At 36.1% G+C, this 18,172-nt stretch overlaps 1 protein-coding gene across 9 annotated transcripts in view; it reads right to left on the minus strand.

The window, feature by feature from the left end:
* The window catches only part of REV1 (REV1 DNA directed polymerase), a 101,318-nt gene that overhangs the window by 23,786 nt on the left and 59,360 nt on the right, over positions 1-18,172 (minus strand). For 5 of the 9 annotated variants that reach the window (XM_064572601.1, XM_064572606.1, XM_064572603.1 and 2 more), the window contains 5 exons: positions 15,510-15,662; positions 11,928-12,637; positions 9,234-9,341; positions 7,690-7,806; positions 3,065-3,173 (listed from right to left, as the gene is read on the minus strand). In XM_064572601.1, coding sequence (XP_064428671.1) covers positions 3,065-3,173; positions 7,690-7,806; positions 9,234-9,341; positions 11,928-12,637; positions 15,510-15,662 — 1,197 coding nt within the window. The other 4 variants (XM_064572602.1, XM_045885170.3, XM_045885171.3 and 1 more) reach the window with 4 other exon arrangements.

The following is an 18,172-nucleotide window of genomic DNA, read 5'->3' on the forward strand; positions in this document are numbered from 1 at the left end:
AAAGAGATTATTTGCAGGCTTACACTGCACATGTAGGTTACTGTCCATGCAATATGTTAATATGTATCCATATCAACTAAGAACAGTAAAGCGTCCTTACAAAATCATTTAAAAATGATTTGATCTTAAAAAATATGATTCGAGGATATTTGTATATCATCACCTATTCATCTGGTATTTACCTTCTCACTTATTATGTATAAAGCTTGCTCTTTCTGATGAGTAAACCGACTAACAGTAATGCATATTTTAGCCTTTGTATATACATCCTACCTTTCCATGATTTCTACCATCTCATGTGCAAACACCATCCTTTGCAGACCCACTATTAGTCTGTGTCTATTGGAAACTCACCATTGCATAAAACTGGGATGATCATCCCCACAATCAGGTCCCCATTCCAACCCCAGAAACATTTCTCTGATACAACTGTGAATATACATATTTAAAAAAAATCTTTTCACCTAAGGAAAATGTAATTATGGGACAGCCACAAGAAAAGGTTATCCAAGAACTGTTTTCTAGAGACTTTCATTATCAACAGCTTTCTACAAAATGAAAATCACAATTAAGAAACAAACTCCATTGCTGTGGGTTGTGTGGGCTTTTTTTCCAACTTTCACTCAAATTCACTGTCATCACTTTATGTATCTCCTTAAAACAATCACACCTAGGTGGCTTGCTGTACAGTATTTAGCCCATATATCATCACAATTATTTTGTAATACATTCAGCTTGACAATCACTATCTCTGATGCAATATGACTGCAACATCCAAACACCAAAAGAAGCCTAGAGCCTAGACAAGCTGTGGCTACTTGAGTCCAAAGCCCTCAGGAACAGGAAAATACTTTTACCCTTGAGGTAGACTTGCTATCCCCCCGTCTCCCCACCGGCCAGCACTCAGCTTGGGGGTGCCAAATGAGAAGGGACACCCTTCAGGCAGTACACAGAGGGTGGGGCTTTCACTTCACCACCAGCTGAGCAGAACTCAAAACACTGACAGAGCATTCCTGAGCTTCAACACGCCCTCCAGATATGAACACAACTGTCCAGCCACCAGACGCACACTTCGTCACACCGTAACTTAGCCTTACTGAGCACAACACAAAATCAGCTCTAAACTGCCAGGGCTAATAAAAATACAATAATCCAGAATGCATCTGGTATTTGACTTATCATTTTTATTAAAGTTTTCAACTCTTGGGCTACATTATCAACAATGAAAAAGGTTAAAATGTAATTTTGTCAATAAGGAAGGCAAAGTTAGTCTGAGGAGTAAAAGTTTCACATGTCATAAATTAAAAGTAATTTACATATTTTATAATTATGAATGTTTGATTATAAAGTTTTCTTAAATATCTTTTTAATAAAATAATTGGCAAGATTTTAAACTATTTCAGTTAGATGACGTTGAAATATTTTTTGTTCCTATTAGACTTGAACAATCCCAACTTTTTTTTTTTTTTAAAGATTTTATTTATTCGACAGAGAGAGACACAGAGAGAGAGGGAACACAAGCCCGGGGAGTGGGAGAGGGAGAAGCAGGCTTCCCACTGAGCAGGGAGCCCGATGCGGGGCTCGATCCCAGGACTCTGGGATCATGACCTGAGCCAAAGGCAGACACTTAACGACTGAGCCACCCACGTGCCCGAACAATCCCAACTTTTAATCAGGACTGAAAAATGTTACATATTATCAAATCATTATGCTGTACACCTGAAACTAAGAGAATGTTGTATGTCAATTATATCTCAATAAAAAAGAAAAGTATGAATGACAAAGCCATAAATAAAAAGACTGAAAATATAACTGGTAGAGGACTCTACTATTAAATACTTTAACACCTGCCAACAATGTGTAAATGCTTGCTGTGTTATAAAGGTAAAAACATCTGTTCAGTTATCAGGAAAGAAAACAATAAAGATTGTTCTCTTAATCAATTCATTACTACTCCCTCTAGTTTTACAACTATTACAATTGATTATTTTTAAATGATTTTTTTTAAATTATGAGGAACACATACATATGTCTGTTTCCTCTTGTACTGAAAGTTAAGCTTACAGTAAGATAAAGATCTACAGACAAAGTTGGTACTAATGAATTGACAACACTCTACAATTTTAAGTATGGAGATTATTGGGTATATCAATATGGAATCATTTACTTGTAATTTAATAGGCGATCAAGTTTTAACATTATTTTGAAGAAAATACTAAGTGTTAGGAGTTTTAAATTACAAGGGATTTTTCTTAGCTATAAAAAAGAATGATTAGATCAGAAGAACATTAAGGCCCTCTCCCATTAAAAAATATCTAATTCTTTGGGGCGCCTGGGTTGCTCACTCAGCGAGCATCCGACTCTTGGTTTCAGCTCACGTCATGATCTCAGGGTCGTGGGATCGAGCCCCATGTTGGGCTCCACACTCAGCATGGAGTCTTCTTGGGATTCTTTCCCTTTCCCTCCCTCCCGCCCTGCCTCTCTCCTCACACGCACTCTCTCAAATGAATAAACACAATCTTTAAAAAATTAAAAAAAAAAAAAACTAATTCTTTAATTCCATGCTTCAAAAGACAATGGTTTAAAAATGACAATGTCCATGGGGCGTCTGGGTGACTCAGTCAATTAAGCATCTGCCTTCGGCTCAGGTCATGATCCTGGAGTTCTGGAATCAAGCCCCAAATCGGGCTCCCTGCTCAGCGGGGAGTCTGCTTCTCCCTCTGCCTCTGCCCCTCCCCGCTGTTTGTGTGCGTGCACGCACGTGTTCTCTCTCTCAAATAAAATCTTAAAAAAAAAAAAAAAAAAAATGACGTCCAGTTTCTTTTGGTTTCCACTGTTGGACCTACTGATTTCATCAGGAAACTAAGGTATTTATTTAAAGTTCTCTAGTATTTGTGAAAGGAAAAAAGAACTGAAGGGATGAAGCCCTGAAATATTTCTTCCCATAACATGTGTGTAACATAGGCCTGACTGGCACATCTGAATCCACTTCAAAAGCGTCTGTAAAAATGACTAAGTAAATTAACTATTTATAAGGATTACAACACACTTAATTTCCACATACCTGGCTTCGTAACTACAAGAGGCAATTTCAGCCTTTGACAAAACAGAATCAATCCCATTTGCTTGTGCAGAATCTTGGTTCTCCCACAATGATGAATCTGGTATCTCTGCTTTAAAAATAATAAAATTTAATGATTATACATTAAAAACTTATTTTCTTTAACTTTCATTCAAGAAATATATTTTCCATTCCTTTCATATACAAATGTTTAATAAATTCCAAATATAGTTATATCCATTGGTACTGGTCTTCTTAATAAAAGAAAACCTATAGCTCTAAAATGGTTTGCTTCCATTATATACTTCACCAGCGGTCAGTCAAAAACATGATAAATTCAAAGTGTTCCGTTTTAGTAAAGGCTTGTGTTTTTATTTTTTTTACAAAATATATCAAAAGATATATATAAACTATCCCTTAAACAGTCTCTTGAGATGAAAAAGGACGAAAAGTTATCAAGACGATCAATCCCCTCCTATATTCTTGAAAGGATTATACAGCTCCCTGTAATGGGAAACAGTTAATGGAAAATATACATTTCTCTGAATATTCTTTGCTGTTTCCTAAATAAACTACCTGCAAAACTGAAACCTACTTAACACCATGCTCAACAAAACACCAATTTCCTACAAGTCATTCAGTCAAACAATTCAGTAGATCTCATACCATAAAGAGGTTTCATCCTAAATTTAAGATTTTTCTTTTGAACACACATCAGGTAAAAGAGCTTCACAACACTGACCCCTTCCAGTAAAGTCTACTTTAATGGTTTAACAACGCATGTTGAATTAAAAACATTCAAGTGTGATCAGAATACCAACTGCTTTACAGAAAACGCTAGCCTGAACAGTACTACTCACTAGTATTTCTTAACATCCAAGCCAAATTTACAGCTTCACACTAGATTATAAAAGCACATACCTCAAGAGCACTGACTATATGCCACTTTACTTCCTTTACCACCTTTAGCTTCACTAGGAATTGAGAAAGATTAAAACACAACTTCAGTTCTTGGTCTTGGGACATTACTACGTTCCAAGAATATAATTTTAAAACATATATTCTTAAAACACAATCTCAGCCACAGTTCTAATACAATGAACAAAAATGCCATTAGTTAGTAAAACAAGCCAAGATACACCATTTCAATTAATTCTAGACAAACCTATTTTGAGTACATTATAACAATATATAACTAGCAAACCGAGTATTTCTGTTCTGCTTATTTCACAAATATAATGTTCCATGAGAAATCAGCCAAGTTAAAGCAGCACCAGAAACACATGGCAAAGTGTCTAGCTTTGTGGGCTAAAACAACTCTTCCTGGTTTGACTCCAGAAATTGTCAACATCTTTTACTCAACTATGCAACCCATACAAGCATTTTTGGATTCCAGCACCCATATACACAAACCATAAATGCAAATCAAACTGTAAGGACTGGTATCTTAATGGGCTCAAATCCCACTTGCCTCAAAAAATTAAAACAGCAGAGTATATAATTTGAGCCATGATTTCTGATCTATTATGATAAACATGTGCTATACCATGACAAATTAAAAACAGAAGGCAAAGCAGACTTCCCTGGTTTTCTGAAGCATCTCAGAAGGCTAAATATCTGCTTTCAGAGTCCATTATTCTAAGCTGAAAATCTGCAAGAATTTCAGGATTGTCAGTATCACAGTTCAAGAGAGGGTGCTACTAACCAAACAACAAAGAGAGTTGAAGCTTGAAGAGCCACAACCATCTGCCTTGCACAGGTATAATCATGACCTTATGCCTTAAAAGCTGGGGAGCTAGGGGACTTCTATTTGAAGGTCTAGTCAAATAATCTACGATACTTGTCTTGAAAATTACAGAAAAACCATGCTTGAGGTGAGAACAGGTGTCTGTGGACCCTGGGCTCCCAATGCCCTGCCTGAAAGGCACCACCTCATGTTTCTCTTCACTGGGCCGGCTGACCTTTTCCACAGGGCGGCAGAGTGCGTGGATCCCTCCACGAGCGCAGTGAGTTGCTTCAAGGGAGACTCAGGGAAATTCAGGGACACACTGTCCTCACTGGAGGGCAAAGTAGAGAACTGCTCATCAAAACTTGACAAACTAGACGGGCACATGAAGAATGTGGAGGAACGGTTGGAGAAATCAGAAGCCAGGACCCAAGTCTGTGAAAAAGAAATCGCTGAGAATAAATCTATAACTAACACGATTTTAAAAACTGTTGTTCTTTAGAACGAACACTGAAGCTATCGAAGGGATAAGAAAACATCTGCATCCTGGAATCCAGGAAGAGGTAAAGGCCCCCAACCACAAAATCTTGAGTACAAATGGATTCCAAATAATGAGACCATCAATGAGAAGCGTCACTGCTGAGTATGGCTCAGGAAGCAGCTTCCAAAGGAAGTCGTGGATGGAGAGCCCCTGGTTACACTGGTCCGTTTAGACAAAGAGTTCTTGAATATGACGAATAAGAAACTAAAGTTTCTACCTATAAAGGGCTGAAGATGCTATCTGTTCTAATATTTTGCTGGGACATACAAGCCGAAACATCAGAACTGATTTTTTTTTAAAGCTAGCGTGTAGAAGCCAGAGGTTCTAATTCCTAAATTGATCTTCGATATTTTAAAATTTGGTGTCATGTGATAAGGACCCAGAGAAAGAAAGATCAGGGAATAACAAGGAAAGAAGAACAAAGGCATTGAAAAAACAAGTTCTAAGTACAAGGTTAGCTGCAACCAAACTTTATAATAAAGGACAATCTGTTCATTTTATGTTATAAATATTTTAGGTAAGCTCCTAATGGGTCAAAGGCTTAGGAAATAAAAGTGAATGATATAAAGTTAAAGAAAGAATATAAAATGCAAAGTATCATATTCACCTTTTCTAGTGACAGAAACATCTATTTTTGACAGTTTTCAATGGCAAGTGAATTTTCAATATTTCTCCTAATATTTACCTTCTAACTTACCACCCACATTTAGAGGTGGAGGGGATGTGAATTATAAAAGGTCATTACAATGTTATGAAAATCCAGTGGCTAAACTGATGAAGATAATTAAGTAACCAATGACTGTATTCTGTTAATAAACTGTGTATGGTCAGATCACTTGTGAAGGAAGGAAAGACGTAAGAGGACTCGTTCTCTGCTACTCCTAAAGGATGTGCACTCGCGAAGGCCAAACTTCTGGACGGAGACTGCCAAACTACAGACGTGCGTGGCAAACGCAAGATTCTACCCACCGGAGGAGCCAAGCGCTGGGTAACTGACCGATGTTACCGAATGCTATGTCCAAGGTATTTTTCCTTCTTTCAACATTCATTCAGTGAGTTTTTTAACTGAGTGCCCAATAGATAACAAGTATTATGCATTTCCTTAAGCTACTTATTTGTTCTCTAAAACTTAAGATTTCATATTTTTAATGCCACACAGAAAATACAAAAAGAAAAACCAACCTACCACAAAACCATACAACCAATACTTCAGAAACTACCCATATTGTCACATACCACAATACAACTAAGTGTTAACAAGCTCAATACTACTGGCTACCCCAAGACCTACCCATGACACACAAAATGCTAGAATCTCAAAAATCTCTTAAAAGATTTAAAAACCAAGAAATGCTTTAGGAAATCTGGAAAATACAGATACACATGAAGCAAAAAGATATATCTATCATTACTGTTTTGTACTCATACCTGTACACAATCACAGCCAAAAAAAGACTGTAATCCCAAAAAAGGTCCTCAGAAATGTCCAGTGGTTTTCCTTTAGCCTTAACTTCAATGAGATTTCTAAAATAATGCCAAGTTTTCATAACTGAAAACCAGGAACCAGAAATAATCAGGATGAAATTTAACTGCTTTGCCTTCCATTCCACTGTATACCTAATTTCTGACTACTTTCTGATTAATATTTTTCTGGAAAACTAATTTAAAAATTTTTTTTGGCTTTGCAGACATCTATGAGGAAAACTGATCAGTGACAAAGAATTTAATTTGTAAGCAAGTATTTCTCAGGGAATTTACTCAGAGGGAAAAACAGATATAAAAATCTTAATAGTATTGTGAACAGTCTAAGTTATGATTTTTATTTATTAATAGCAAAAATTCAAAAGCCGGCGAGGCAAGAAAATGTTGAAGCAGGTTCAGCAAAGACATGGGGAATGATTTCTGGTTTTATCTTCTTATTCCAGTAAATGAAGTCCTACTGTTTCTTATTCCACTGCCTCATACAAATCTTTAGCAACATGAACTTTGGTGTCTTTACTGTGATCAGTGACCAAACAACTAGTAATTAACTCTCCGGTCTAGAGGCTTCCACAAAGTGATGTCCAGGATTTTATTTTCATCCCCAATCTAACTGTATACAAAGCAAACTAATCACACCTTATAAAACATTCTTCACTCTCTGTCCCAGGAAAATATCACACAGTTCAACAGAGCAGGGCTATGAACCAGTCATTTGTACTGCATACAGATTTTGCTTTGAAATGTCACTGACACCTTTAAAACCCTTGAATGAAAAAGCTCATTATTTCAACTCTTTCATTTCTGTAACAAGAACACCAGCAGCAAAATCCAGACGTCTTCAACAGGAGCACCGTGACTTCAAAGAGAGCTCATTTGTACCTGCTTTGCCTTTCAGGATTTTATTCTGGTAATACTGCCACTCCAACTGGGGGTTGGCGCCGGGACGTAAAGGTGCCCTTCCTGTGCCTCTGTTACTCGTAACAGCCACTGGTTTTCCTGTGAGGAAAAGAAAAAAATTATTTTTAAATCTAAGTACAGGAATGTTAACAACACTGACAACATATAAAGGAAAATATTTCACAAGATTTATAAAATACAGCATTTTTTTTCTTTGGCTTTCTTGAGGCGTTAATCCATAAAGGAGCTAACATCTTTAAAAGTTACCAATTACCATGCAAAGATCATCTAAGTTTCTCAACACCCCTCCGAAAGTAAACTACTTATGACAACTTTGATACATTTATTCAACTTAAAAGCAATGCTTTCACTTTGCTTCCCATTGTTTTTGTTTGGTTTCTTGCAGTAGAAAACAAGTCAACTCTGATGCTAGATTCGAATTAGAGGGGTGGGAGAGGGAAAAAAAAAACAACTATATCTAGATGTTTTATATTTCTTGTATCAGGAAAGTAAGGTAACATCTAAACTAATCTTTCAATTTTACAGCAAGAGAAACAAATATATATGCAGAGGGACCACAATCTGACCTACTATACAATCAAATATGAGAATACAGTCCCGCAGTTTTTGGTTTAGTTATAAAATCTTTCATGTATAAAATCTTTAGTATAAAAGCTTTCATTTCCTTGTGCATGCATTAAATGACAAGAAAACTGTTAACTTCTAAAGCAAGCCCATGGATAATTCATATATAGGTTACTGAATGCATTTGTTGTGAGAATAAAAAAAAAATTATGCATCAGAGTGACTCATCAGGCTAAGCCCAATTCTTTAACATTCTAAACTTCTTTCAAAGCTGAAGCAGTAGCTACCCGTGACAAAAATAAAGCTCTGGTATTAACACAGCAACTTCTGTGCTCTCCTTAAAGGAAGAACAGACTCAGAAGAAAATGCTAGTAGTTTCAAGCACAGACAGAACTACTGAAAAACCCAGAATAAATGTTTTTACTTTGTACTGCTTAGTTCACAAATACATGAAAGTCCATTAAAACAAAGATGACAGCATATCTTAGCAATATTCAATAATGCAAAATTATTCTCTAACCAAAAGGTTGGAATGTGCACTAGCATATGGACAGTTAATCAAGTTATTTATTCAAGAGAGAGAAAGCTCAGTGACCCAAGTTGCAGACATATGCTACCACAAAATTTCCATTTAATAACAAAGTAATAGTAAATATATAAAAATGTAGAAAATGCCCAATACCAGTCTATATTAGTCTTAGATGAAATATCCTTCAGGTGAAGAGGAGTATTCTTCCCTAAAGACCTGACCTCTTTAGAGAGAAAAAAGCATTTCTAATTTCCCTTTATCTTTCTTGATAATGGAGTCCAGAAAATTTGGAAGCAGGAATTTATTTTGCTAAGGAAAATTCGAATAAATATTTCTCAAAGAAGATCTTTAGATCCTTTAGAACATATAACAATATTATCAATTTTCTTAAAATATAAACAAGAATACAGACCTTTGAGATCTGGTCTATTTCGTATACCCACTGATACAAAGAAGCAATCCATATCAACATGCATTATACAGCTCTGATGCCTGGGTGAACTCAATACTGACATATTTCCTAGAAGGAAAAAGAAAACATTCAAACCCCAAACTAATTGTTAATATTTTAAAAAATCAGGTCTATTTAATTTTAGAAACTGTATTTTCAAGTGCCTATAAGTAGAATGAAGTCTCAAAAAAAAAAAAAAAATACAGAATCTATTACAGACCATTTCTACCACCTCAAGAGACATCAAATTTCAGTTTTTTTTGCTACAAAAGTAATCACATTTAGTTTCCAAGCATAATTTGCTTGCTACAAAAGTAAACACATTTAGTTTCCAAGCATAATTTGAAATCAATTATGAAGATACCATGTTTTCCTAGTCTATATTCTAATAATTCTAATAATCCAAAGTATGTCTAAACGCTTATCTTAAAGTTACTTCTGTGTGCTGAAGATTTTACCAAAATGTATAAAGGTGTTTTCATATATTTAGTTACATGGAGCTAAGTAACTTTAAATGATCAGTATTTCATGCAGTCTACAAACATTCCTTGATTAAAAAAACAAACAAACAGTAAAAATTGCTACTGTTATTGAGTGTTTGGTAGCTGTCATGCACTGCTGTAAGAGGTTAACGTGTATTTAAATTTTCACAACAATGCTGAGGTAAGTAATGTTATTATGCCCATTTTACAGATTAATATTATGTTAATAATTATCTTATGCAGCCAGTAAGAAGAGGCTGAGCTGGTAATCAACCCCAGGCGGTCTGATTTGAGCCCTCAAGCCATCACACTGTTGCCCTAGATATATTTAGAAAAGTCTATAATATAAACAAAAATTTACATATAAATCTGTATACATATAAATGTATTTGAACTTTCCTCCTTAGACCATTAAACACTATTAAAAATCAGCTCTGAAGCATATGTGCCACTTTAAGAAGATAAAGCTGAGTGTCCTCTCCTAACGACTCTGCCTTCTAATCACCCTGATTAGATTTATCAGGGCTATTTTAACCAATCCAACCACAAGAAGAGCTTTCCTCTTTACCAGTTTCATCCTTAGCCCTTCTCCCTGGTCCTGGTCCAAGATATACAAGTCCTGGAAATAGGAACCCTGAGCTTATAAAAAGCTCTAATCTCATAAAGGAGTTTCTGCTGATAAAAAATACTAGTACTGAAGGTAGGTCTTCATGATAGGTTTCCCAAAACTTTCATTTTTACTCCCCAAAGGTTCAGACGACTCCATTTACCAAATTGTGACTGTGAAAGCATTTACCAAGTTCTCACTACGTGCGAGGCACCGAGCCTTAGTTCTGGTTATCTTCCCTAAGCTCAGAAGCCCATGAGGTGAGCATCATGGACTACCTATCGCTCCACGGTGAAGAGGAAACTGAGACCCACAGAAGTGAACTAACCGGCCCATGATCCTGCAGGATAAGAGCAGCAGGGCCAGGATTCACATTCAGGCTATATTATCGAACTCCAAAGCCATGCACTTCCTTGCTAGCCTCTATATTATCTCCAGAAATGATTTATAAAATAAATCTTAACAACCATAATTCTGCTGTATAGAAGTATTATATAAACATAATGTAAACAACCCAAAATAACTGCTTTAAACATTCAAGTAGTACAGAATGCATATATACCATATACCTACTGAATGCTTTCATACAATACAAAAATTTATGATTTTACTCCCACTCATGAAACTAATTTGTAATAGTTCTTTGAAGCTTTCAAAATTAAATGACCTTTACCATATAAGGTCAGGGGATGATGTATGGATAATCTAATACCTTTAACATTATTCTGAAATATTTCATAAGTAACAGAAAGCATTTAGGAATACATCAAACACAACAAAACAGAAAAAACCCCACATGGAGAAGATCTATCACTTTCTAGGACAGAACCATGAGCTTCCCTCTGTACCTCAGTTTCCCCAGCTATTCAGTTCAAGGGTAGTATTAGATAATCTGAGATCTCTCTCCAAAAAACAAAACCAAACCATATATTCTGTAAAAAGCACCTCAAACCTCAGAGCATATACTAATCGATCATGACTGCACAGAAATATAGCCTGTAATCGTTGGTTTTGTTTGCTTTTGAAAACAAGAAAAGTATTAAAAAACAAAATACAATTAACCCATCTACTTTTATGTGAAAATACTTACTCTCACTACAAGTTTACCACTAACATTACAATAGATATTATGTCAGTTATTTAATAATTTAAAAATCATTAAGATGCCAGCTTCTGGAATTAACAGTTACTCTTGCCAAACCCAATTTATTCTTACAGGAGTTTATGCACTGAATATAATACATGTAATATTTTACACAGTTCAAAACTTCAACAACTGACAAGGTCTACATGAGGAATGAATGAATGCTCAGAATCTCAACCTTGTTACTGTTTAAGTTACCTAAAAATATTCAGTTAGCCACATTTAAATCTAAATTTATAAAAAATAATAAATAAGAAAGCTTTCTATAACCTGCTAGGCTCACTGTAACTTATATATCCTGATATTCCTAAAGACTTTTATATCATGAGAGCTTAGTATTGATCAGAATACCAATGACAGCTTAAGAACAAAATGGTCAAGCATGATTGTTTCTTAAGAAAACAATTTTAGTAAGTATCTACCTGTGTCAGTTACAACAAGTGCAGACCTGCCTGTTTTCATTTTTTTTAACTTTTCCCTTCCTGGAAAGATACCACTACTTTGTCTTTGTAGGGTATTGACAAACTCAGTCAATTCACACTTCCACATTGATATGTGATGCAGTCTTGAGCGGGAATAGAAGTCTGAAATAAAATTGCAATCTGAGGGTTTGGATGGCACTGAAGGTGCTGCCTTGCTAAGAGCAGGTACTGAAGAAGTGCTTTTTGTGCTTGAAGGCCCCTGAACAGCGGAGTGGTGAGCACCATTTATTTTAGTGTTACTGTGCAAAGATGATAAGGAGAAGGAATTAGTTCTGTGTGGATTCCGCACGGCATCTGTGTTTCTAGTGCTTTGTTGCGACTGCTGCACAACGCAGTCTCTGAAGTCAGTGCTGCTCTTCTCGGCCTGCTCCTCCTCCTGGGCGAAGTCTGGAGAAAGCCTGCTGGCAACACTGTGGCCCATGGGCACCAAGCAATCCTGCGTCTTTAAGGCACCATTAGAGCTAGGAGTGTGTCCATTAAAAATGGCAGTGCTGTCTCTGTGATGCGGAATTCCGTTTTGTTTCCTTCCTGGAAAGATCTGCTCCAGCTCCGTAAAACTAAAATCATTATCTGCATCTTCTTCATTCCAACTGTTCATTCCATTGACTTTGACTTCATTTTCTGTCTCAATCTTCTTAATTATGTGATTTCTATAGGAGGAAAGAAGATTTAATTTCAATTAATGTGTGACTTTCAGGCTAAAACAATTTTTAATGTAAACATGGTCTTAGAGATATGCACGTCAATATTTCTCTGAAAAATTAAGCCATAAATTTTATATTCTTCCTCTTCCAACAAAAGATAATTCTTAGCTAAACCGAAGTAGCAAGGTAACTAGGAAAATTCTAGAATATAAACAGTCTTTTAGGGTTTGTTTGTTTTTTTTCAAACTTCAAACACTCCCAAAGAAGAAATACAATGGAATCTCAGATTGAAGAAAAATAAAAACTAGGGCGCCTGGGTGGCTCAGTCGGTTAAGCGTCTGCCTTCGGCTCAGGTCATGATCCCGGGGTCCTGGGATCGAGTCCCACCTCGGGCTCCCAGCTCAGCGGGGAGCCTGCTTCTCCTCCCTCTGACCCTCTCCCCTCTCATGCTGTTTCTCTCTCTCTCTCTCTCTCAAATAAATAAACAAATAAATCTTTAAAAAAAGAAAAGAAAAAGAAAAACTGTTTTCAGTCACTTTTCCCACTAAAACTTAACTGGGACCTGTAATCGCTAAATATCCAGCTTGAAGCACAGTGTCTGGCATTTACTAGGGAGTCAATAAATTATGGGACTCAATATAAAAAGCTCCCCTAAAAATTGGTAAGAAACTTTATCTGAATGATTATTCCTAGTTTTAGTTTTATGTAAGGCACTGTTCAACATATTAAACCCAATACTGCTACAATCCTAGGGCCAGTTAGTTTCACTCAGGAAGACTGACAGACTATATGTACTAATCCATTAATGGGGCCAACTGTTGCATGAGTAGATAAAAAGTTAAGAATCAGGTTAATGTGTATGGGTAATTCAGGAAAAAAATATACCTAGAAAAATGAGGACACTTGCTTATTAACAGAAGAAATGGCATTTCATTTCTAAGAAAAGCATATTCAGATGCCAGGGTGGTCCAAGGCAATATGGACCAAGTTTCCTGATGACAAGTTTATAAACGCAGGACCTATGACAAATGTTCCGCTAAATTCACATTGTGACTCCTCTAGATGTTTGCTTGGTAATGCTCTATAATAAAGACAAAACTCATTTGCGTTCACAAAAATTATCTAAGTAACAAATACAAAAACCTGAATTACAGAAGAGTAATTCATTCCACTTAGAAACACCCACACCATTAATCCAATTACAGTTCAGCCTCCAGAAACGGTTGCCTGATACATGGCACCCAGGCATTGGTGAGGTTACCACAGTATTACCAGGTTTAATCTAAAAAGTCCCTCATTCTAATACCAACATGATATATTAGTAGTAACAGTCTGAATACACAGAGAAGTCACACATGAGTCAGATGCAAAACATTACCACCCATTTCTGGGTTGGCCCTGTCTGGCTAAACCATCTCATGGAATATGACAGCCAACTCTGATTAGGTCCAATCCTCACAGATGCATGCCAGTGAAAGGGAAAAAGACGACCAACGGGAAACGATTAAAGGAAGAAGAAAAGAAAACCTAATTTCTTCCGCATCTGGCCCTTGAGATAAAGAGAAAGCAAGGGAACAAGAAGTCACATAACAGAATTTCAAAGGAATTTATAAAATGTATTGAATATACCAAAACATAAAGATCACAGAGAGCAACGAAAGTGAAGTAAATCAGAAAAGCCTGACGTCTAGTTCTCTGTATCACAAATAGTAAAGATTCCTTCCACGTATACTAGCAACATATGCAACAGAATTGCATATATTGGCAATAAACACACTGCTAATATACATTTTTTCTATACTGTAGTTTTTCAGCCTAGATAAATGGATATTCATGAAGTAGCTGTAGTGGAAATACAGCACTGGTAATATATATTAATTAGGCAGAAGTGTACATGTATTAAAAAATACAATCTAATTGGCACAAAGAATTTTAAAAAAACACATTTTCTATTTTTATTAGTGTGGGTAAGAAAAAGATATAAAGTGCATTCAGAAAGATTTTCTGATATTATTTGTTGTGCACCTTGATGATACCAAAAAAATCACAAGTGTCAGATAATGTGAAAAACACGTGAATATGCTTATAAGTGAACACAAGCTAAAAAACAAATGACAACAACAAAAACTACAGAAGGTAGTGACATCAGATCCCCCCAGGTTAATTAGACTCCTGGCCTTTAAAAAAAAATATATCCAACTCCCAAAGCAAGCAATTTAATAAGTATGAGAAGGCTAATGATAATGAACCACCTGATATACACGTTAAGGCAACACACCAATTAATCATGAAACCACTTTATCCAAGATTATTGCAATTAAAGCTTAATCAGTATATTTTTTAAAACCTGCCACATGGACTCAAGTCTAGAGTTACCTCTAACTGTAACACTGAGAGTCACCAGCTAAATTTTTACTGATATAAAAATATTAACATAAGTAAACTTGCTATGAATTTGGAATTTTTCAAAACCACCTAGAAATGTTAACATTTTCATTATGTATATAGCACACAACAAAAGTATACCTTGGCACAGTTAGCTCATTTTTTTGAGAAAGCAACATTCCACAGCAAATTACTTACATGGAAATAATTACTTTCAGGAAAATCCATGGGAAATTTTACTTCTAGTAATTTAAGATCCATTAGTTTAACATGGGAATCTAAAATGCCTGGAAAAGCTTTCTTATTTACATTTTATTTATGGAACTTTCAATATAAAAACAATTTTTAGGTAAGACACCCACACATAAATTTTAACATGTTTAATACAGATGAATGGCCAGGTTTTGTGTTTGTTTCTATCTTCAGCAAAGCAGGGGCTGAAACCACTGCTAAAACTCAGCTTTGCAGCATTCCGCAACGTAGACCAACTTACACCCCGTTGTTGAGCTGTTTGGCTACACTGCTTGGACCTGGCCCAGGTTCCTCAGCTTTGCACGCAGGATTAAAGTTGAGACCTTTCTGCATGTTGGACTGCTTGCTGTACAGCTGATAGGGAATGCAGGACAGCAGTCGTCCAGCTTTGATGCTGAAACAAAAAAGTAACACTAAGAGTTCAATACTTGGGGAAAATAAGCTTCATGAAAACTCAACGTCTGAAATGATGGGAGTTTTTCACCAACAATGAGCCACCAGTTTTCCTAGTTTATTTCCTCTCGCTTGGTTTTAGTGGCTCTAATGCAATATCATCTTCCTTAAACACTTAAGAATAAGACATTCTACCCATGAAAAGACACACATCTGAACTTTAAAGAGTTAGTGCCCAACAACCTTACAGGAGGGGGAAAAAAATAACTATAGAGTGACAAAATTGCATGCAGAGTTTAAATATTTTAATCATCATGACTTTAATATTTACAATTCCCCCTCAAACAATTCATATAGAATCACCAAGACTTTCTCAAATCTCATTTCACATATGAAGTATTTCCAGGATTCCCAGTTTCCACACTATGATCTCAGGAAAGGAAATAAAACAGGTATGAAAATATGTATAAAACTTCTTGCCCTTTCTCCTACAGGGTACAGAATGTCTTCTTATTACAGATAACTGAGAGTAAATTATTCATTCGTAAGCACCTGAAGATCGAAAATATATTTTCTGATACAATGTTACCTAAAAGTCATTGGGGGATAGTCTGAAATGTGTATCTTGGCTAGTTAGCCAATTAGTAATTTTAGAAGAACTCTGTAGTACTGTGAGAGAAAAATGTAAATGATACCAATTAAAAAAAAAAGCCAAATCTATACCAGAAACTAGAGTCCTACACATTTTCTATGAAGAATAAATTGAAGAAAGATACAAAAACACAAGAGAAATGAAAAAAAATCATAAGGTGAAATCACAATCAACTTTTATTTGAGTTGAATAAGCACTCTAATATTAATAGTAAATGTAATTAGAAACAACGTTTTAACCCATAGGAAGTATGAGCTCTTCGCAGTATTGTAAGTACCTAACAAACGTGCTAACACATTGTAGCTTGGGAACTTAAAAAGAAAGGGCAGATCTGGCTGGGAACCAGTACCCCCAGCTGGCATGAACTGCAACAATCATCGGCTCTCACTGGCAGCAGACCCACTTGGGAAACCTAACCACAGGAGGCAGGGTCCCCTGCTACAAAAGACTCAACACACAACGAAGAACAACAAAAACAAAATCAGCCTTTAATAACTTAGGACAGGGGTTTTAAACTGTGCTCCATGGCATCGTCAGGCTTGATGAGGCAGTGGGGTGAATCGTAGCACCTTCCCATTCTATCCTTCAAATGTCAACATTAAATTGTCTGAAAAAAAACAGTTACGACAAAAATTTGAAAATCCCTAATTTACAATATACTACATAAAAGGGTAAGATCTGCCAGGAGAAGGTTTCGTAAGATAATCTCCTACCTAAAACTGATGCACATAGGCTTCTCCATTAAAGGACTCCCCTGCCTCTTAGAAGTGGTGGCCCTATAATCATGCCCACATTAACTCAGGTTTAATGGCACATACACAGACATCAGGGAATTCTAATCAAAGCAAAGTTATCACCCCACACACTTAGAAGTGGTAGCTGCTTTTTAAACTTCTCAAACGAAAAATAGGAAAACAAAACATGTCATGTAACCATTCATTAAATAACTAAAATAATGTTTAAAATTTTAAGTATAATAAAATCTCGTAAAAACACTACTAAGAAGAGATGAACAAGACTGGGATTAGAGTATGAAACAAAACAGTACTGTGGTTGCCCAAAAGGATTCCATGCTAGGACATGTAGACAGTGGGCATTTATTTTACATATTAAGACATACGCTCAGGCTGATCCATTTCCACATGGGCCAATTCAGATGGCAAAGAGCAGACCTAAATAGGAGTCAGAAAAATCTGGATTCTGAATCCTGCTATTCTTGGGCGAGTTAGCCTTATCAGCTCTGCCTTTTCATATGTAAAATGAAGCAAACAGGACATATAATCAGTTATTTAAAAATAGATGATTAACAGAGGGGGAGACGAACCATGAGGGATGATGGACTCTGAAAAACAAACTGAGGGTTCTAGAGGGGAGGGGGGTGGGAGGATGGGTTAGCCTGGTGATGGGTATTAAAGAGGGCACATTCTGCATGGAGCACTGGGTGTTATGCACAAACAATGAATCATGGAACACTACATCTAAAACTAATGATGTAATGTATGGTGATTAACATAACAATAAAAAATTTAAAAAAAATAGATGACTTCAAACTGAAATAAAATCCGTTCAAGTGAACTTTAAAACTTATAACTGCCGTAAGTTGCTTTTTCAATTGTATTCTCTCTTTAGTTGTACTCAGGGCAAGAAGGAAGAGTAGGCTAAAAAAAAAGCTATAATGAAAACTACTATTTTCTAAGCAAATCAAGTTCCACCCAGCAAGCACCCTTTTCAGCCCACTTTCCTAATATCTATGGATCTCTCCCATTCCCTCCAAAGTCAGACTAATATTCTCAGATCCAATTCTAGCCCTAGCATGATGATAGGATTGTCTGTACATGACACCACACAGCCCAACTCTG

Source organism: Mirounga angustirostris, unplaced genomic scaffold, assembly GCF_029215605.1.
Source record: "Mirounga angustirostris isolate CCGP_5_RB_7025 unplaced genomic scaffold, mMirAng1.0.hap1 SCAF_10, whole genome shotgun sequence".
NCBI lineage: Eukaryota > Metazoa > Chordata > Mammalia > Carnivora > Phocidae > Mirounga > Mirounga angustirostris.